The sequence below is a fragment of the Ornithorhynchus anatinus genome, chromosome 1 (genome assembly GCF_004115215.2).
Source record: "Ornithorhynchus anatinus isolate Pmale09 chromosome 1, mOrnAna1.pri.v4, whole genome shotgun sequence".
Taxonomy (NCBI): domain Eukaryota; kingdom Metazoa; phylum Chordata; class Mammalia; order Monotremata; family Ornithorhynchidae; genus Ornithorhynchus; species Ornithorhynchus anatinus.
Window position 1 is genome coordinate 97,698,587 of NC_041728.1, and position 22,524 is coordinate 97,721,110.

The 22,524-nt window shown below is 46.7% G+C and overlaps 1 protein-coding gene across 3 annotated transcripts in view; it reads right to left on the minus strand.

The window, feature by feature from the left end:
- The window catches only part of XRN2 (5'-3' exoribonuclease 2), a 78,608-nt gene extending 56,323 nt beyond the window's left edge, over positions 1–22,285 (minus strand). For 2 of the 3 annotated variants that reach the window (XM_029061831.2, XM_029061830.2), the window contains exons 1-4: positions 22,130–22,278; positions 1,746–1,873; positions 1,548–1,659; positions 813–924 (exon numbers count right to left, since the gene is read on the minus strand). In XM_029061831.2, coding sequence (XP_028917664.1) covers positions 813–924; positions 1,548–1,659; positions 1,746–1,873; positions 22,130–22,204 — 427 coding nt within the window. In that variant the 5' untranslated portion in view covers positions 22,205–22,278. Of the gene's footprint in view, positions 1–812; positions 925–1,547; positions 1,660–1,745; positions 1,874–3,684; positions 3,735–22,129 lie in introns of all 3 variants that reach the window. The other variant, XM_029061832.2, reaches the window with a different exon arrangement.
- Between the last annotated feature and the right edge of the window lie 239 nt (positions 22,286–22,524).

Here is a 22,524-nt window from a genome sequence, read left to right on the forward strand (position 1 = left end):
GGCAAACAAAGCCTAATCTATTCATTAGCTCAAAACTGGCTTTGTGATCAACTGCATTTATTGAGCACTTACTATGTGCCGAGCACTGTACTAAGCACTTGGGAGAGTACAATACACAGAATTAGCAGACACGTTCCCTGCCCATAATAACCTTACAATCTAGAGGGGGAGACAGACATTAACGTCAACAAATAAGTAATTTACAATATCTAATTCAAAGCTATCTATATAAATGCCGTGAGAGGAATATCAAGGTCACAGATTGACGTGTATAGACTCATGAAACTCTCAAGCAGCTAGCTGTGCCTTCTGCTTTGTGATGCAGAGATGTCACCTTCTACCCCCAGAACACATTTATTACTTGGACTTTTATGTAAAATTGTATTTTTTTAATAATAATGATGGTATTGCACTTACTATGTGCCAGGCACTAAACGAAGCACTGAGGTAGATAAAAGATAATCAGGTGGGATACAATCCATGTCCCACACGGGGCTCCCAGTTTTAAATTCCCTTTTACAGATGAGGTAACTATGACACAGAAAAACATCTTGCCCAAGGTCACACAGCAGACAAATGGCAGGGCTGGATTAAAACCCAGGTCCTCTGGCTCCCAGGCCCACACTCTTTCCACTATGCCACTATGCTTCTTTATCATCATCATCATCATCATATCATCATATTATAGTATTATTGCCACTACCAACACTTACTCAGTCCTTGCATTAAAAACCAAACTGTTTAACCATTCTGCAGTGAGGCAAATTGTCTATGAACACCAACAATTCAGACCAGCTTTCGGGGAAGTCTACCTTTGGCCAAGATCTCTTCTCTTACTCGCTGCTTTTCCACTGTAGCTTCGGCTCCTTCCTTTGAGGCTCTGAACCTTCTGGAACGCTGCTGATTCATTTTAGCACGCGGAGCCTAAACCAACAGATTGCATGACATTATTCTACTTGCAGCACTCATGATTACAACGTCACGGGATTTTGAGGTGCTTTTCTTAGGGTGACTAACATTCAAGTGGGGGATAAAAACAAATATTCCAGCTATACAGCTGGCTTTGTACCCCTCGAATACTTTGAAACTTACCCCAGCACTTATGTACTTGGGCCTTATAGGCGACTATTTCCCATATCTATGATTTATACTAACGCCTGCTTCCCACTATCAACTGTAAGCTCCTGGTACGCAGGGATCACATCTACCAATTCCATGGAACTGTGCTTTCCCAAGCACTCAGTCCAGTGCTCTGGACACAGTAATAGCTAAATAAATACCGTAATTAATCGATACTAAACCCAGAGAGCAAGTTACTTGGTCTTGTGCTGAATATACCCAAACACACCCCCATCTCCCCCGGAAAGAAAAACAAAATCAAAGACTCAAATCCTAACAAGATATTCCCCTTTGATTCTCTCACTGTTATATGCATCAACGTCAGTATCACATTATCAAATTAACTGCTTAATCTGGAGGTTAGAAATACAACAAAATGAATCAAGGAGGAACAGAGTATACTAAATGTGAATGTAGTAAACACTTACCACTCCATCTATAGCCATATAAAGAAGTCTTCTAGGTCTTACTATGTTGAAGAGTCTGTCGATATACTCAAAAATTGCCACCATCATTTCATCTTCATTTTTGGGGGCTGGTCTGTGGAGCAAAGCAAGCTGATGAATCTGCAGATCGTGCCAATAACATAACCGGGGACCGTGGCAATAATATTGCAGATTACTCACTTGTCTTCAGGATGTGTGCATGGGTGGATGATACCATTCATATCCAAATAGAGATTATCAAACTCCACTTCATTTGGATTAGGTTTACTTGTGTCAACTGGGATCTTGACACCGTTGCATTCTTTTGGCTGAGAAGAGAGCAACATTTTCAATCGTCTACCGCACCGGCCGTCTCTTTCCAACAATTACGATCGAAGCCTAGGTAGGGATATCTGTTTGTTTCCGGAATGGGAAAGAAGCTAGGAAACAAAGTACGCTAGTCCCTCGGGATCTGCAAGAGACTGGCCAGAACCGCCCCCCCACACACAGATGAGGCGGCTGCAACTGCACTTTCCAAGCGCTTAATACAGTGCTCTGCACAAAGTAGGTGCTCAATAAATACGACTGAATTCACGAATGGATTTAAAACCCTGGAGAGTTTCAAGACTGCCCAGGCTCTGTGGGGGAAGAGGGAGGCGACCAGCTAGCCAGGGAAACCAAAGGAACAGCAGACGGTTGGGGCTCAATGCTGAGGATGCTACAGGGACACCCAACTGCAAAAAGGCAAAACCGTGAACCAAGAAATCGGCAAGTGCCAATGGAATAGTTTTACGATTTTAAAGGGATTCTGGCAGTCTTCACTGCCTAAATTGCTGATTGGTTGGGACTCATCAATCTGCGGTTTCATCAGTAGAGTGGGAGTGCGTACGTCTGAGTAGAAGAACATGAATCATGGGCAATGCCATTACTGTACCAGATGAAAGATCCAACCAGCCCAGGACTCTGTCTCTAAAGACATTCCTGGGACACTTAAAGGAGTGAGTGGTGGTTATGGGGATGAACTCTTTATATTCCCAAATTCCCCACTGTCACCTATTTATCCATTAATTTATCCCTACCTCCCCCCCTTTTTTAAAGCTATTTGTTAAGCACCTTCTGTGTGCCAGGGACTTTACTAAGCACTGGAGTAGATATAAAATAATCGGGTCGGGCACAGTCCCTATCCGACATAGGGCTCATAAGCCTTTATCTGTGAGGTAACTGAGGTATAGAGTAGTAACTTGCCCCAAGTCACAGAACCTGGAATAAAACCCGGGTCTGTCTTTCCACTGGACCTGACTGCTTCTTTACCCTTCTTGAATCTACTGAAGTTTTGAGCTGGCCCAACTTCCTGTGAGTATATGGAGGCATATCAGGGTTTGGCAGTTCCAGAAACTGGCCCACTAATGGTAACTCAAGGTAGTATGAGAACAAAACAACTGTGGCAGTCCTAAATTCCCTTTTTCTACTTGAGGAATGGATAGAATTTTAATTTCCATTACACTACAAAATTGGCAATTGGAATTATCATCTGTTCGGAAGTTCGCGTTTAACGGGTCCGCACTCTTCTGCTGGGCTGGAGTTGGTCACCCTGACCCTGTGGGAACTCCATATACTCACTTATCTCCCTTTAGCTGTGTGTGTGGAGATCACAGCAGGGAGATGCCAATAGTTTTTTGGAGGGTTTTTTGGGCCAGGAAAGGCTGAGCTGAGAAATGGACAGGCCAAGTCCCAGGATCTCCTTGATGTAGTACATATAAAAAGGCCTTGCAATCACAACTACTCCGCAAATTGTTCTGAAAGCAAGTTAGCTCCTTTTTCAGACAAAATATCCCAAATTGAACCATTTAAGATGACCCACCCGATCAAGATCTCACATGTCAACCTGGAAAAGGTACTCTAGAGTCTTGATTTTCAAACGTGATAAACATTTTCCTCAATCACTTGACAAGAGAACTTCACCTTCACTACTACTGGACCCTACTCAACTTTCTTCAACTCTTTCAACTCCATTATTTTACCTCACGGTCCCCTAGAGACGTCCATGCCCATTAAGTCACCCACCCACAAAACAAACACCAAACACCCAAATTTTCAGTCTCAAGCGTACACGTGCTGATATATTCAAACTCACACTTACCTCTCCTAGAGCAAAAAGGAGCTTGCTGAATTTATTATCACTTAAGACACCTGCAAAAAAGTGACATGGTTTCTCTTAGCAACCAAAGTGGATCCGTTTATGTGAAGGAAATCCATGCCGCTTTTTGCAGGTATTCAAATTATTCTAAAAATCATAGGACACCGTCAGGGTGCTTTCAGCCCCCCACTCCCCCCTGGGTCTCTGAGAGATAGACTCTTTGGATGTTCAATTTCAATTATCTGCACAATGGCAGCCCCTCCATCTATACTGGATACACACAAGCAGAAGAAACCTGCAGAAAGAGTGACGGGGAGTGCAGGACCAGAGGACAGGATGTGAGAACACTAAGAAAAACACAGGAGAGGGGATGGTAAAAACAAAGGGATAGAGAATGAGAAGAAATTCACCAACCTAGGCATCAAATAGGTATGTCTGCTGGTGATTTCTTAAGGTAAACTGGACAAGCCCCCATTCCCCATACTCCCGTTCCCTTCTGCATCGCCCTTGCATTTCGGTTTGTACTCTTTCTTCACTCCACCCTCAGCCCCACGGCACTTATGTACATATCCATAATGTATTTTAATGTCCATCTCTCAAATTTAGACCGTAAGCTCCTTGTGGGCAGGGAATGAGTCTATCAACTCTGTTACACTGAACTCTCCCAAGCACTAGGTAGTGCTCGGCGCACATTAAGCACTCAAATACGGCCGATAGACTGTGAAGCCAAGAACCGCAGAGCAGGAGCCACCAAAAAAATCCAATGCCAATGGTGTAATCCAAGATTTTAAGAGGACTCTGGCAGTTACCACTGCTTGAGTGTATTTTCTTCCCTCTAGCTAGATGTTGGTATTGAGTTCATGCACCCCAGTGCTGCATCTTGTCCCACTTCCTCAGTATAACAATTTTTCCCACTGGTTTAGCAATACTTTTCTTCAGAAGAATCCAGAAACAGTTTCTGAACAGCTGTGGGTTGGGGAGGGCTTCTCTTTCCTCTTATCTCTGTATCTAAATAGCAACAGCTGCTGCTCCTGCTGGTGCCCATCCACGTTTGCCATTTAGGAGAGGTTTTTGGATCCCAGCTACAAAAGCTCAGTGCTAGGACCATCAGACAGTCGTATTTACTGAGCACTTACTAAGTTATTGGGAGAGTACCATATAACAAACAGGCACATTCCTTGCCCACAAGGAGCTTACAATCTAGAGGGGCAGGTCGGGGAGACAATAAGGAGGGGGAAAACACCATACAGGGGGAAGGAGGAGCAGTAAAGCAGCAGAAGTCAGCCCACAGTGTGAAAAAGGTCAAAGGGGAAAAAAGTAGGAGGAAAGTGGAGGATAGGAGCTGTAAAGCAGCCAAAAACATGGGAAAAGGGGAGAACAAAAGAAAAGCAGAGTGCTAAGTGTCCATAAAGGTATGAGAAAGAAAGCCTGAAGCAGAGAAAGCTCACAGGAGATGATGCTTAAAAAGGGGAGCTGAAATTGAAGAAAAATGGGTAGAAAGGAGGAGCTGAGACCCAGAGAAGCTCCCCAGGCCATCCCCAAAGCTAATTCGGCCAAATGATAGTGGGGAGGGATCAGCAAAAATGAATGAGGACAGGAGGGGGGAAGTGAAGGGCAGAAAATGTGGTGGAGCAAACTTCAGGTGGAGGAAAAGGAAAGTTTAGAAATAGAGAAAACCTCTTTCTCCCCAGGAAAATAGAAGGATGAGAAGGGAAGGTGACCGTTACAGGGGATCCAAAACAGAGACAGGCAAACCGAATTAACCCAAAATAGCATGAGCAATTGAAGGCAAAAACAAGGACTTCCTGGGAGAGATCTACAATCCATAGAAAAACCCTGTCCACCAGGCCAACAAGCTACGAAACTGGGAGGGGAGAAGCAAAATAAAATTTAAAAAGCAAAAAATATAATCTGTACACTCCACCCAACTCCACAGACAATTTCCATTCTTCTGAAGTTGGGCAGGGAACATTTCTGCTAATTCTGCTGTATTATACTTTCCCAAGCACTTAGTACAGTGCTCTGCACATAGTAAGTGCTCAATAAATACGATTCAAGAAAGACAGATTTAAAAAAACCATTTTATTTGTTAGGTTTTTCTCTCGTTGGGATTTCTGTATTTACCAACTCTATTACATGTACTCTGACAAGCCCTTAAAATGGGTGGGTCCACTTATCTTATCGTTAAATGGTAAGCATATGTAATGTAATAACTTTTCTAGTCACATTTTATAACTGTCAAGATTTAAAAGCTGTTTACATTTCCCTACACAAATCATCCATTTCTCCTTCACAGGAGTCATCAAAGAGCCAGGAATCTGAAAAAGATCCACCCCTTCCTCTTTATATCTAAATGGCCACCAACCAAACCCAGGCACTAGTCATATTCTGGCTAGATTACTCTTATCAGCCTCAGCACTTTTGCATTACTTGCACTGCTGTGTTTACAGCCTTCCATTGAACTTCTGTACATACTGATTCACAAGACTAATTAAACACTTCCTCCTCTCTTGGGTAAATTGTGTGCTGTCTCCCCCATTAGACTGGAAGCTCCTTGTCAGCAGGGATCAAATCTACTAATTAGGTTAGCTCAAAAGGAGCGAAGTGTGGGAGCTTGGGTGTGGACAAAAAACGAGGGAGGACATGTAGGAGGGAGGAAGAGCTGACTGAAGGGCTCAGAGTCAATGGTCGGGGCACAGATAAAGGGGTAATCACTGGAGGTTTCTGAGAAGTGGAGAGACACGGACAAAACAAGGTTTTAGAAAAATGATCCACAGAGCAGAGGGAACTACATTCATTCATTCATTCAATTGCATTTATTGAGTGCTAACTGTGGGCAGAACACTGTAATAAGCTCTTCGAAAGTACAATTCAGCAACCAATAGAGACAATCCCTATCCAACAACGATACAGATTGGACAGGGGAAGGACTGGAGGCAGAAAAGTCTGTGAAGAAGAAATGTGAATTTGCAGGGCAGAGGTCAGGGCTAATGAGATTACATTTTGGGAATCATCCTCCTTGAGGTGACAGTTGAAGCTGTGAGACTGGATGAAAGGAGAAAGCATGAATACTGACAATAGAAGAGGATTCAAAAAACTTTGAATGCTGAGCCTTGAGGGATTCAGAACTGAGTGGAAGGCTGAGGAAGAGCTAGCAAAAAAGGCTGACAGGGAGCAAAGAAGCAGGACAGTGACAGAGAAGCCAAGGTTAGTGTTTCCAGGAGAAGGGGGTGGTGGTACACTGTGGCTAAGGCAGCTGAGAGGGAAAGGAAAATTAGGACGGGGGAAGTCTGTTCTGTGTCAGGGTTGCTCCTGGAGAATTTCCAGTACTCTACCAGTCTTGACTACGGGAGGGAGAGTCAAGCAGAGGCCTGTCCATTCCATTCCTAGCTTGGGCAGTGGCTAGTGAGTGGAAGGTCATCTGCTACATGTCAAAACTCCCCTGTGCTGGGCAGCAGCAGCACAGGAGAGAGTCAAGGGTGGAGACTCAAGTTTAGTGCGTGGAAGGAGGCAATGGTAAACCACGTACATATTTTTTACCAAGAAAACTCTATGGATATACTGCCAGGACGACTGCAGATGCAATTGGGGCATTCTGGGAGAGGTCTGTCCACGGTGCCGCTACCGGTCGGCGGCGACTCAACAGTGTAAGACAAAAAGTCCGTTCAATCTGGTAGGAGGGAAGTCACTGGTGAACTTGGAGAGAATGGTTTTGGTGGAATATTAATAACTGTGGTATTTGTTAAGCACTTGACTAAGCGCATACTGTACTAAGCGCTGGGGTGGATAGAAGCAAATCGGGTTGGACACGGTCCCTGTCCCACATGGGGCTCATAGACTGTAAGCCCGTCAATCGGCAGGGACTGTCTCTATCTGTTGCCGACTTGTTCATCCCAAGCGCTTAGTACAGTGCTCTGCACATAGTAAGCGCTCAATAAATACTACTGAATGATGAATGAAGGGAGCTGAAGCCACAGTGTAGACAGTCAAGGAGGGGGTTGGCAGAGAAGTGGGGGCGACAACTATAAACAACTATTCTTAAGAGTCAGAACCAGAACGGTAGGAGAGAGATGAGGCAGTAACTGGACTAGTGCAGCAGAGGCAGGAAAGGGGGCCTGTGAATTTGGAGAGGAGAGAGGTCAGGGCTGATGAGATCATTTTTAGGATGAGACAAGGGGGTGGGTCTGAAAGCACAGGGGCAAATGTCATTTGAGAGGGAGTGACTGAAGATGGCAGGCAGGCAGGGAAAACGAGTGGGCCAAGGGTTTTCAGAAGCTATTTAGGGATGGGCCGGAGGAGCAGGGACAGACTTCAAAAGGGCGCGCCAAGCAGACGGATGTGAGTGCGTTGGAGAAGTGAGAGGGAGATTTTGGGGAGTTCACATCGGATGATTTTGATTTTTTTCAGTAGTTAGCAAGGTCACAAGCAGCAAGGGGTGGAGAGGGGAAGGGCACTGTGGGTTAATGGAGAGAGTTTAAAATCTGGACTAGTTGTGGCCAGTGGCCACCGGAGTCAACAATAGAGAAGTAGTATTGCCAGGCAGAGAACGCAGAATTTTAGCAGGTAAGGACGAAGGAGCTTGGCCAAGCTCAGTCTGGTGCCTGGATTTTTGCCAACAGCACACTACTGCATGAACCCATTTATGGAGGAAGCATATTGGGTATCAATCAGTTATCATCAATCGTATTTATTAACAAACAGACACATTCCCTGCCCAAAACGAGCTTAAGGTCTAGGTGGGAAAAGAGAGATCATTACAGATATAAGTAATTACAGATAATAAATAAATTAGATATCCAAGGCTGCAGTTGGCGCTGTAGGATTAATTATAGTGCTCTGCCCACAGTAAGCACCCAGAAAATGCAACTGAATGAATGGAGGGACAGGGATACAGATCCAAAAAGGAGTCCGGCCAACACAATTAACCCAAAATAGAAAGAGCAATCGAAGGAAAAAACACAGGAGAGGACTGCCTGGGAAAGACCAACATTCCATCCAAAAACTCTGTCCACCAGGCCAGCAAGCTATGAAACTGGAAGAAGTAAAATAAAATTTAAAAAGTAAAAAATATATAATCTGTACATCCCACTCAGCTCCACAAATTATTTCCTTTCTTCTGAAAATGGGCAGGGAATGTTTCTGCTAATTCTATTGTATTATACTCTTCTAAGTGCTTAATACAGTGCTCTGCACATAGTAAGCCCTCAAATACGACTGAAGACACAGAAAAATTTTTTTAACATCTACCAACTCTGTATTGTACTATATTGTATTATATTGTACTCTTCCAAGCCCTTAAAATGGGTGGGTCCACCTATCTTATCGTTACATAATAAGCATATAAAGTGTAATTGCTTTTCTAGTCACATTTTATAATAAGCATATAAAGTGTAATTGCTTTTCTAGTCACATTATATAACGGTCAAGGCTTAAAAGCTGCTTATAATTCTCTAGAAAAATCATCCATTTCTCTTTCGCAGGAGTCACCAAAGAGCCGAGAACTTGAAAAAGATCCACCCCTTCCTCTTTATAGCCAAATGGCCACCACTCTGGCCCAGGCACTAGTCATATTCTGGCCAATAATACTAATAATTATGGCATGTGTTAAGTACATACTATATGCCAGACACTGTACTAAGCGCTGGAGTGGATACAAGTAAATCAAGATGGACACAGTCCCTGTCCCACGTGGGACTCACATTCTCAATCCCCATTTTACAGATGAGGTAACTGAGGCCCAGAGAAGTGAAGTCACTTGCCCAAGGTCACAGAGCAGACAAGCGGCACAGCTAGCTAGAAAACGCATTAAGCTGCACTAGCACCTATGAAGTTGGCCAAAATGGTCTGATGGATAAAGCACTGATCTGGGTCTCGGAAGACCTCAGTTTGATTCATTTCCTGATTTTCCATAGGTGAAGAGCTCCAAAATGTTGTTATTCTTCCCCTTTAGACTCTAAGCCCCATGTGTTTAGTAAAGTGCTTTTGCACATAGTAAGTGTTTAATACAACAAAAATAATGATTATTATATCCTGGCTTGATTACCGCATCGGTCTTTTTGCAGCTCTCCCAGCCTTCGGTCTCTCGCCTCTCCAGTCCAAACTTCACTTTCAAAAACTCTGTTGTGCGCTTGTCTCCCTACTCCTCAAGAACACCTCCAAAATAGAGGTCATTCCTCTCTGCATCAAGCAGAAGTTCCACATCATTGGCTTTAGGGCACTCAATCTGGTGTCCCATCGCCCCTTCTTGTCACTGTCTCCCTTCTGTCTTGAACTCTTTTCCCCTTTTAAATCCAACAGACCACTGCTCTCCCTATCTTCAAGGCTCTTCTGAACTCACATCTCCTCCACTAGCTTTCCCAGACTGGCTGCTAATCTCTCTACTTTATAGCCCTCACCTGTCATTTCACATTTTCATGCTACCTAAATATTTCGGTCCACACAACTCCCTGTAGCACATATGTAAATCTCTTTATTCTTTTTCTAGCGTGTAACCTCGAGGGCAGGATCATCTCTAATTCTACTGTACCCTCCCAAATGCTTAATAAAGTGCTTCGTACACAATAGGTGCTCAAGAAATACTAAAAACTACTGATTGATAATGGTATTTCGGCACCGACTTTATGCAGAATATTGTATCGACTGTTTTTTAAAATGAATCACACTCTAAATCTGCACAATTTGTAAAGTGAAGCCCTCAAAAAGTACTTCTTAATCAAAATCTTTACAACTTTCAGAGGTGAGAAAGATTTCCATTTTCCCATCTTGTTTTTCAAGTCAATAATGGAATTTTTTGAGGCAATTTTCCCGACTCGATTCAGTACTTTATTCACTTGAAATCACTGTTAAACACTGAGCTAACGGCACTGCTGGATTGTACACTCTCCCTTTCCCCCAGCAGAACAGCAGGAAAAGGAGACAAAGGCCATCAGGAGGATACTCGGAAATAGCTTCTACAGAAACTTCCCCAAAAAACTACCAGAAAGGGACTCAGGAAACTAGGCACGTGCTTTTCCACTTCCCGTCTCCAGCCAAACTACCCTTTCCAGACAATTCCTGATCCTTCCACCCTATTACTGTCCTTTCCTTCCCTCAACCCTAATGACTCCCTGATCTGCTCTCCGGCCCCAGCACCTTTATACTTCCCACCTCCCTTGTACTCAACAACTGCGGGGAGAGAGAGGGAGGTGAGTGTGAATGAACGGTCTGGACCAAAGTTTTGAAATGAAAAATTCACAAAAACTGCAATTTCATTTTTCCCTTTCTCCCAAGTTAACGAGCTCAGGAATGTCATACTGGGTTCAGCAATCCAAGCTCAGGCCCATATCCTGTCTCTGACCTGGAACTCCCTTCCCCATTCATATAAGACAGATCATCGCTCTTCCCACCTTCAAAACGTTATTAAAATCATATCTCCAAGAGGGCTTCCCTGACTTCTGCTACTCCCTCTCCCTTCTGTGTTGCCCTTGCACTTCCCCAACCCACCCTCAGCCCCGCAGCACTTATGCACACATTTGTATTTTTTAATGTCTTTCTCCCCCCTCTAGACCGTAAGCTCCTTTTGGGCAGGGAACATATTTATCATACTCTTCCAAGCGTTTAGTACAGTGCTCAGCACACAGAAAACAATCAAATATGACTGACAGATTGAGATGAGCAAGGTTAGGAGTCCAGCTCAGTTGTAGATCTAACCTTAATCCTAATTAGTGGGGGCTACCTATTAAGTGCAGCATAGATGTAGCTCATTTTCCCCATTTCAAAATCGCCACGCGCCTCACTTAAAATACTACAGTGTCTTAGTTATGCCAGGAATTGAGTATCTTGTCTAATCACATGGGATTTATAATCGTATCTCGGTATACAATTAGCATGACCACTCATACAATCCAATCAATCAGAGGTATTTAATGAGCGCCTGAGTGCTAAGCGCTGCCCTGAGAACTTTAGTTTACCGGTCTAGTAAAAACCCACGGGTAGTACCCCTTAAGTTTCTTTTTATAATTGTAGACGTCGCCTGTGAATTCACTCCACAATGAATGAAGAGATTCCTTTTAAGGTGCGCCTTGAAAATAAAAATGCTTTTCCAATGCACACCAACCAGGCACGGCTAGATTATGGCAGGGGTTCACGGGATTTACACCCCAGGCCTCAGGCTCAAGAGGGCCTGTGGGGGCTCATGTGCCCCTCGCTGATATGTTATATGCCAATAATGAGGTCCTGTGAAAGAACTGCCATGAGCCGAACCCCTACCCTGCGTGTTTCTACCATTACCTTCCTCCTCAATGGGATTTACTGAGTGCTTACCGTGCACACAGCACGGTAATGAGTGTCTGGGAGAGTAAAAATAATAATGACGATGGAATTTGGTAAGTGCTTGCTATGTGCCAGGCCTGTACTAAGCGCTGGGGTGGCTACAAGCAAATCGGCTTGGACACGGTCCCCGCCCCACGTGGGGCTCACAGTCTCAATCCCCACTTTACAGATGAGGTAACTGAGGCTCAGAGAAGGGAAGTGACTTCCCCAAGGTCACCCAGCAGACAAGCAGCAGATCTGGGATTACAACCCAGGAGCTTCGGACTCCCAGGCCCATGCGCTATCCACTACACCGTGCTGCTTCTCCCAGTGAAACAGAGCTGCTGGAAATATTCCCCGTCCCCGAAGGGCTCACAGTCTAGAGGACAAGCTTCCCATCTTCCCTCAGCAGGGGCTATTGCTGCTCCCAACACCTTCCACACCCACGGGGCCTCCACAGGCATTGCCTCCCAGTTTCCGTCTGTGACAAGTGCCTGGGCCTGCCACCACCGAAGCCACCAGCCGGCAACCTCCCTGCCTGCCACGGCTTGTTCATTCAATAGTATTTAATAATAATAATAATGATGTTGGTCTTTGTTAAGCGCTTACTATGTGCAGAGCACTGTTCTAAGCGCTGGGGTAGATACAGGGTCATCAGGTTGTCCCACGTGGGGCTCACAGTCTTCATCCCCATTTTACAGATGAGGTAACAGGCACAGAGAAGTGAAGTGGCTTGCCCACAGTCACACAGCTGACAAGTGGCAGAGTCGGGATTCGAACCTGTGACCTCTGATTCCCAACCCTGGGCTCTTTCCACCGAGCCACGATTTACTGAGCGCTTACTGTGTGCACAACACTGGACTAAGCGCTTGGAATGGGCAATTCGGCAAGAGACAGACAGACACCATCCCCGCCCAGTGACGGGCTCACAGTCTAAACGGGGGAGACAGATGGCAGAGCAAAACTGAACAAAACAAAAAACAAGACATCATCAATATAAATAGAATGAAGGAGACAGACACCTCATTAACAAAATAAATAGGGTAATAAATAATATATACAAACGAGCACAGTGCTGAGAGGAGGAGAAGGGGGTTTGTTGTGTCCCAAAAGCCTCGTCACCTCCAAGCTTCTCATGCCTTTGATAAAAAGAACCTGGAGGCATGGAGCAGGGAGAGGGATATGTATGTATGTATGTATGTATGTAGGTATGTATGTAGGTATGTATGTATGTATGTAGGTAGCTGGCCTCCCCAGACTGAACCCTCCCTTTCCCTCTGCTCCTCCTCTCCTCCCCATCGCCCCTACTCCTTCCCTCTCCTCTATCCCCTTCCTCTCCCCCCAGCACTTGTGTATATTTGTACATATTTATTCCTCTACTTATTTTATTCATGATGAGCCTATATCTATTCATTCAATAGTATTTATTGAGCGCTTACTATGTGCAGAGCACTGTACTGAGCGCTTGGAATGAACAAGTCGGCAACAGATAGAGACGGTCCCTGCCGTTTGACGGGCTCACGGTCTAATCGGGGGAGACGGACAGACGAGAACGATGGCGATCCATTGAGTCGAGGGGAAGAACATCTCGTAAAAACCGATGGCAACTAAACAGAATCGAGGCGCTGTACATTTCATTAACAAAATAAATAGGGTAATGAAAATATATACAGTCGAGCGGACGAGTACAGTGCTGAGGGGATGGGAAGGGAGAGGGGGAGGAGCAGAGGGAAAGGGGGGAAAAGAGGGTTTAGCTGCGGAGAGGTGAAGGCGGGGTGGTAGAGGGAGTAGAGGGAGAAGAGGCGCTCAGTCTGGGAAGGCCTCTTGGAGGAGGTGAGTTTTAAGTAGGGTTTTGAAGAGGGGAAGAGAATCAGGTGAGGAGGGAGGGCATTCCAGGACCGCGGGAGGACGTGGCCCAGGGGTCGACGGTGGGATAGGCGAGACCGAGGGACGGTGAGGAGGTGGGCGGCGGAGGAGCGGAGCGTGCGGGGATCTATGATTCTCTTTATCTATTTTGATGGTATTGATGCCTGTCTACTTGTTTTGGTTTATTGCCCGTCTCCCCTCTTCTAGACTGTGAACCTGTTGCTGGGTAGGGATTGTCTCTGTTGCCGAGCTGTACTTTCCAAGCGCTTGGTCCGGTGCTCTGCACAGAGTAAGCGCTCAATAAATACGACTAACTGAATGAATGTATGTGTGTGTGTGTGGTTTTCTCTGAAAGGTTTTGAAGCTGGGGAGAGCTTTGGTCTGGGGAATTGGAAAGAAGAGGGGCATATTGCAGCGTGACTGTACCACCATGTGACACCACATGGATCACACGGGGACCTCAGGAGATCCTCAAACCCCAGGCCAGAAATCACCCCCGGACCCAGCTCGCTAACCGGTTATGAGCTGCGTGCACGCACAAAAGCTATATCTGACTTCGATACCGGAGCTTGAGTTCTAAAAGTACCTACGGTAAAGGTACTCGTCGATTCTCCCCAAATCTACATTTAGAGCACTTTAAGTTTTTTAAAGAATATGAGAATTTACTCTAAAAAAATTTCAATATACCATTTATAACATCTTTAGGGATGGATCATCTTCAAAAGAACACCAGAGAGTTAACTGTACTACATCAGTGGGAATTGGCTTTAAACGGCAATTAAAATATATATTCTAAAATACGCATTTTAAACTGTCAGCATCCCTCTAAATTTAAACTTTTCACCAATTCTAACAACCTACCAAATATTAAGACACCCCAAATTTAAGAAACCTAAGCTCCCCTCTCCTCTTCTCCCACTCCCTTCTGCGTCACTCTGACTTGCTCCCTTTATCCTCCTTCCCATCCCCACGGCACCTATGCATTTATCTGTAATTTATTTATGTATATCAATGTCCGCCTGCCCCTCTATACTGGGAGCTTGCTGTGGGCAGGGAATATGCCTGTTATATTGTCCTCTCCCAAGTGCGTAGTCCAGTGCTCTGCACCCAGTAAGGACTCAATAAATACGAAAGAATGATTTTTATGAGGCAGTAGTTTATGTTTTTTGAATCCTGTTCTGAACTTACTTTATCCTAAGACTGGGTTGCTCACTCGCTGTACTTTTCTTCCTTCAGCTTTACTGAAAATTAATGCTACCACATGGCAGATGAAAGTAGCCTCTGACATGGAACACTCTGCACAAGGTCTCCTAAATTCCAGAATTTAATTCACCCCACCCTCAGCCCCACAGCACTGTAATTTGTAATTTCTTTCAGTGGATGTCTCCCCCTCCCCGTCCCTTGTAGGAAGGGAACATGCCTCCCAACTCTGCTACAATGTACTCTTCCAAGAGCTTAGTACGGTGCTCGGTAATCAGTAAGGGCTCAGTGATTACCACCGATTGGCCGAACGTGCATATTTTGTTTCCAACTTTCAACGGATTTCTCAGTTCCTTCAGCCTGGGTTGCCATTCATTCATTTCTGGTTACAGAAGTCACTGAATGGCCTATGAAGAGATCATGTGAAAATGTGCTGGAAGTGTTCCTATCAACGAGAGTTAAGAAGAGATTCTCCATCAGACTGACAAACGAGAACTTGGAGGTCTTCACCACTTCAGGTAAACAAAGGCCGCCATCTCCCTCAGAAATTTCAGCTTCTCTTCGAACGGAACACGCAAAGTCTTTTCTTTCCGAGAAGCAGCGTGGCTCAGTGGAAAGAGCCCGGGCTTGGCAGTGAGAGGTTGTGAGTTCAAAGCCCGGTTCCGCCGCTTGTCCCCTGTGTGACTTTGGGCAAGTTACTTAACTTCTCTGTGCCTCAGTTATTTCATCTGTAAAACGGGGGTTAAGACCGTGAGTCCCATGTGGGACAACCTGATTATCTTGTAACCTCCCAGTGCTTAGAACAGTGGTTGGCACATAGTAAGCGCTGAACAAATACCATTATCTTAGAGAAGCAGCGTGGCCCAGTGGAAAGAGCCCGGGCTTGGGAGTCGGAGGTCGTGGGTTTGAATCCTGGCTCTGCCACTTGTCAGCTGTGTGACGGTGGGCAAGACACTTAACTTCTCTGTGCCTCAGTTCCCTCAACTGTAAAATGGGGATTAACCGTGAGCCTCACGTGGGACAACCTGATTACACTGTATCTCCCCCGGCGCTTAGAACAGTGCTCCGCACATAGTAAGCACTTAACAAATACCAACATTATTATTATTTTCTTAGTCTAGTCTCAAACTAAAATAGAAAATCCCATAGATTGGGGCTCGGTCCCAGTCTGTCAGACTGTACTCTCCCAGGCGTTTGTTTCAGTGCTCCGGACACAGTAAGCACTCAAAAACCCACTGACCGACTGCCACGGCAGAATGCAATTCAAAAAGTAAGAACATAAACGTTACTGAAAACTTTTTCAATACCAAATCTAACATGCTTCTGATGGCCACGCAACAGAAGGCTTGGGGGAATAAATGAACATAAAATGAATAAATAATGAATAAACACCACCACCAGGAATTAGTATCGCGGGGCAACAGGATTAAGAGCAAGGGAGTGGCGGGCACCCCCGAGGTGCTTTTCGGTGAGGACTAAATTGGATTCACACGATTGTGAAGCCAAGGGGAGGCCAGCAACCTGAAGGAGACGAACTAATACCGGAGCCTGCTTCTTGCCTTCCTGGTTTGCTGGCAGCCCCATACTGTGGGCCCTTCGTGGGACAACCTGATGACCTTGTACCTACCCCAGCGCTTAGAACAGTGCTGGGCACACCGTAAGTGCTTAACAAATACCATCATCATTATTATTATGACACAGAAGGTCTGCGGTGTGATAGGTCTCCACTCACCTAAGCCCCTCTGAGGTGGGATCATTCTCCACTCCGATTAAGGGACGAGAAGGGTGTGGACGGCTCTTTTGAACGATGGTATTCGTTAAGCACTTGGGGTGTGCCAGGCACTGTATTAGGCGCTGAGGTGGATACAAGGAGAGCAAATTGGACACAGTCCCTGTCCCACCTGGGGCTCACAGTCTCAACTCCCATTTCACAGATGAGGTAACTGAGGCATCGAGAAGTGAAATGACTGGCCCAAGGTCACCCAGCAGACAACCGGTGGAGCCGGGAGTAGAGAGACCTTAGTAGAGAGACCTTCTGCCTCCCAGGCCCGTGCTCTTCCATGAAGCCCTTCCCCGATTAGTTTCCGACCTCCCTAATCCCCGCCAACAACCTCGTCAGGCCTCCCACGCCACCCAAGTGCCTAAATTCTCACAATCCCGCGTGGCACTCCTTTCATTCATTCAATTGTATTTACTGAACGCTTACCGTGTGCAGAGCACCGTACTAAACACTTGGGAAGGTACAATACAGCAATAGCGAGACGATCCCTGCCCACAATGAGCACACAGTCTGGGGTGGGGCACTTAAGTACCTCTTTATTATTAATCACATTTTTTGAGTGCTTACTGGGTGCAAAGCACTGTACTAAGCACTTGGGAGAATACAGTATAACATCAGACACATTCCCTGTCCACACAGAGCTCCCAGAAGCAGCACGGCACAGTGGCTAGAGCCCGGGCCTGGGAGTCAGAGAGTCACGGGTTCTAATCCCAGCTCGGCCACTTGTCTGCTGTGTGACCTCGGGCAAGTCACTTCACTCCTCTGGACCTTCAGTTCCCTCATCTGTAAAAGGGGGAAGGAGACTGTGAGCCCCAAGTGGGACAGGGATTGTCTCTGTTGCCGAATTGTACTTTCCAAGCGCTTAGTACAGTCCCCCGCACACAGTAAGCGCTCAATCAATACGATTGATTGAATGAATGAATGCCAGGGATTGTGTCCAACCCGATTTGCCTGCATCCACCCCGGGGCTTAGTCCAGCACAAGGCAAGCGTTTGGCGAATACCATCATCATCATTACTACCATTCTTCCTCCTCCCGTGTACTTAATGAGAGTGAAAACATCTCGAGGGCGGGGGAGTCCGGAGGCTGATTCAGTCAGTCACTCATTCATTCATTCAGTCGTATTTATGAGTGATTGATTACTGGGTGCAGAGCACTGTACCAAGCGCTTGGAAAGTACAATTCGCCAACAGATTCATTCAGTCGTATTTATCGAGCGCTTAGTGTGGGCAGAGCACTGTAGCAAGCGTTTGGAAAGTACAGTTTGGCAACGGCTAGAGGCCATCCCTGCCATGCCACGGGCTTACGGTCTGGGGGGGGGGGGGGCGGTGATGCGGGGCGAGAGACAACACAAGCCAAGCGTGTAGCACAGAGTTTCGCACACGAGGAGGCCGACTGATGCTTCCTTCGCTTCTCGGTGCCTCAGTGACCCCATCTGTGAAATGGGGATGAAGACTGTGAGCCCCACGTGGGACAACCCGGTCCCCTCCCCATTCCCCCCCCCTTCTCCCCCTCTCTGCTCTTCCCCCTTCCCCTCAGCCCTCTGCTTATTTGTATATACTGTTTATTACCCTGTTTATTTTGTTCATGAGGTGTATATCTCTATGATTCTATCTACCTTACAGTGCTCTGCACATAGTAAGCGCTCAATAAATACTATTGAATGAATGAATGAATACCTTGATGATGCTGTTTAGCTGTCTGTCTCCCCCGTTTAGACTGCGAGCTTGTTATTGGGCGGAGATTGTCTCTATCTGTTGCCCAAGTGTACATTGCAAGCGCTTACTCCAGGGCTCTGCACATAGTAAGCGCTCAAGAAATACGACTGAATGAAAGGATGCTCTCCAGCGCTTAGAACAGGGCTCTGCACATAGTAAGCGCCTAGCAAATGCCATCATCGTGTTTAGCCTGTGAGCCCGTGGTTGAGGAGGGATGGCCTCTGCGTGTTGCCAAAGTGTACATTTTCAGCGTTTAGTCCAGGCCCTACCGACAGCTCACCTCCTCCGGGAGGTCTTCCCAGACTGAGCCCCCCCCCCCCCCCCCCGCCTTTCTCTCTGCTCCTCCTCTCCTCCCTTCGGCACTGTGCTCGTCTGTAAATATTATTTATTACTCTATTCATTTTGCCGATGAGCTGTCTAGATCTATGATTCTATCAACCTTGACGTTTGCGCCAGACCACTTGTTCCGTTCTGTTTTGTGTTTCGTTTTGTTCTGCTTTGCCGTCTCCCCCGCTCTAGACCGTGAGCCCGTCGTTGGGCAGGGACTGTTTCTCTCTGTTGCCGAGCTGTCACTTTCAAGCGCTGAGGCCAGTGCCCTGCACGTAGTGAGCGGTCAAGAAATACTACTGCGGGAATGAGCGCTCTGCATGTAGTAGGCGGTCAGTCAGTGCTATCGAGAGAATGAATGCTGTGCACGTAGTAAGTGGTCGAGAGATCCTATTGAGGGAATGAATGCTGTGCATGGAGTAAGTGGGCCAAAAATATTATTGCGTGAAGGAATGCTGTGCATGGAGTAAGCGGTCCAGAAACGCTATTGAGGGAATAAATGCTCTGCACGGAGTAAACGGTCCATAAATACTGATTGAATGAATGCTGTGCATGCAGTAAGTGGTCAATACCTACTATGGAGTGAATGAATGCTGTGCACGTGGTACGCGGTCAATAAATATTATTGGGGGAATGACTGATGAACGCTGTGCATGGAGTAAGTGCTCAAGGAATACTACTGAGTGAATGAATGCTGTGCACGGAGTAAGCGATCAGTAAATAGCGCTGAATGAATGAATGCTATTGCAAGGCGTAAGCGGTCCATAAACACTACTGAAGGAGTGAGTGGTGTGCACGGAGTAAGCGGTCCATAAATACTACTCAGGGAATGAATGCTCTGCATGGCGTAAGCAGTCGATAAATACGACTGAGGGAATGAATGCTCTGCGTGGAGTAAGCGGTCAGTAAGTACTACTGAGGGAATGGATGCTGTGCCTGTAGTAAGCAAGCAGTCGCTGAGTATTATTGAGTGAAAGAATGCTGTGTATGGGGTAAGCGATCAAGAAATACTATTGAGGGAATGAATGCTCTGCATATAGTAATAATAATGTTGGTACTTGTTAAGCGCTTACTATGTGCCGAGCGCCGTTCTAAGCGCTGGGGTAGACACAGGGAAATCAGGTCGTCCCACGTGGGGCTCACAGTCTTCATCCCCATTTTACAGATGAGGGAACTGAGGCACCGAGAAGTTAAGTGACTTGCCCAAAGCCACACAGCTGGCAAGTGGCAGAGCCGGGGTTCGAACCCATGACCTCTGACTCCAAAGCCCGTGCTCCTTCCAGTGAGCCACGAAGAAATACTTTTGAGGGAATGAATGTTGTGCACCGAGTAAGCGCGCAAGAAATACTATTGAGAGAATGAGTGCTCTGCGTGTAGTAAGCGGTTGATAGATACTACTGAGGGAATGAATGCTGTGCGCGGACTAAGTGCTCCAGAAATACTACTGAGGGAATGAATGCTCTGCACGGAGTAAGCGGTCAGTCCATAGTACTGAGAGAATGAATGCTGTGCACGGAGTAAGCGGTCCATAAATACTACTGAGGGAATGAATGCTGTGCATGGAGTAAGCGGTCAATACATACTACTGACAGAGTGAATGTTCTGCACAGAGTAAGCGCTCAAGAAATAGTATTGAGGGAATGAAGTTTTGCACAGAGTAAGCGCTCAAGAAATATTATTGAGGGAATTAATGTTCTGCACGGAGTAAGCGGCTCAATAAATACTACTGAGGGAACGAATGCTGTGCATGGAGTAAGCGGTCCAAAAAAACCTTTGAGGGGATGAATGCTCTGCATGGAATAAGCAGTCAATACATACTGACAGAGTGAATGCTCTGCACAGAGTAAGTGCTCAATAATAACAACAATGTTGGTATTTGTTAAGCGCTTACTATGTGCCGAGCACCGTTCTAAGCGCTGGGGTAGACACAGGGGAATCAGACTGTCCCTCGTGGGGCTCACAGTCTTCATCCCCATTTTACAGATGAGGGAACTGAGGCCCAGAGAAGTGAAGTGACTTGCCCACAGTCATACAGCTGACAAGTGGCAGAGCTGGGATTCGAACCCATGACCTCTGACTCCTAAGCCCGGGCTCTTTCCACTGAGCCATGCTGCTTCTCTTAGAAAAGCTTCTCTCAGAAATATTACTGAGTGAATGAATGCTGGGCACGGAGTAAGTGCTCAATAAATAGTACTGAGGGAATGAATGCTGGGCATGGAGTAAGCGCTCAAGAAATACTATTGAAGGAATGAATGCTCTGCATGTAGTAAGCAGTCAGTACATAGTACTGAGAGAATAAATGCTGTGCACGGAATAAGCGGTCCACAAATACTATTGAAGGAATGAATGCTGCGCATAGAGTAAGCACTTGTCGGCTGTGTGACTTTGGGCAAGTCACTTAACTTCTCTGTGCCTCAGTTCCCTCATCTGTAAAATGGGGATGAAGACTGTGAGCCCCACGTGGGACAACCTGATTCCCCTATGTCTACCCCAGCGCTTAGAACAGTGCTCGGCACATAGTAAGCGCTGAACAAACAAATACCCACACTCATGAATGCTCTGCACGTAGTAGGCGCTCAAGAAGTACTACTGAGGAAATGCATGCTGTGCACGAAGTGCTCAAGAAATACTATTGAGGGAATGAGTGCTCTGCATGGAGTTAGCGCTCAATAAGTACTACTGAGGGAATGAAGGCTGTGCATGGAGTAAGCGCTCAAGAAATACTACTGCGGGAATGCATGCTCTGCACGGAGCAAGGGCTCAAGAAATAGTATTGAGGGAATGAATGCTCTGCACGGAGTAGGCGTTCAAGAGGTACTACTGAGGAAATGCATGCTGTGCAAGAAGTGCTCAAGAAATACTATTGAGGGAATGAACGCTCTGCACGGAGCAAGCGCTCAAGAAATACTATTGAGGGAATGAGTGCTCTGCGTGGAGTTGGCGCTCAATAAGTACTCCTGAGGGGATGCACGCTGTGCATGGAGTAAGCGCTCAAAAAATACTACTGAAGGAATGAATGCTCTGCACGGAGCAGGCGCTCAAGAAGTACTACTGAGGAAATGCACGCTGTGCACGGAGTAAGCGCTCAAGAAATAGTCTTGAGGGAATGCGCATGCTCTGCACGGAGCAAGCGCTCAAGAAATAGTCTTGAGGGAATGAATGCGGTGCACGGAGTAGGCGGTGGGTGCAGAGGAGGGAGCGCACGTGCCGGGGAAGGAGGGAGGGAGGGAGGGAGGGAGGGAGGCGGCCGGGCCGGGCCGGGGCCTACCTTCTCCTCCACGCAGTTGACGACGATGGACGGGTACTTGCGGCTGAGCCAGCGGAAAAAGGCCGGCACTCCCATGGCGCCCGCCCGGGACCCTCCCAACCGCCCAACCAACCACCGCCGGACACACGGATGGATGGATGGACGGTCGGTCGGTCGGTCGGTCGGTCGGTCGGTCGGTCGGTCGGACGGACGGGCGGGAGGCGGCGGAGGCGGCGGCCGCGGCGCGGAGAGGAGGAGAGAAGAGGAGGAGCAGGAGGAGGAGAGACGAGAAGAGAGGCGGCCGCCAGACCGGCTTCCGCTCGCGGGGGCCGCCGGGAGGAAGTGACGTCACCGACTGCGAGGGGGAGAGGGAGGGGGGAGAGGGAAGGGGAGGGAGGAGGTGGGGGAGGGAGGGG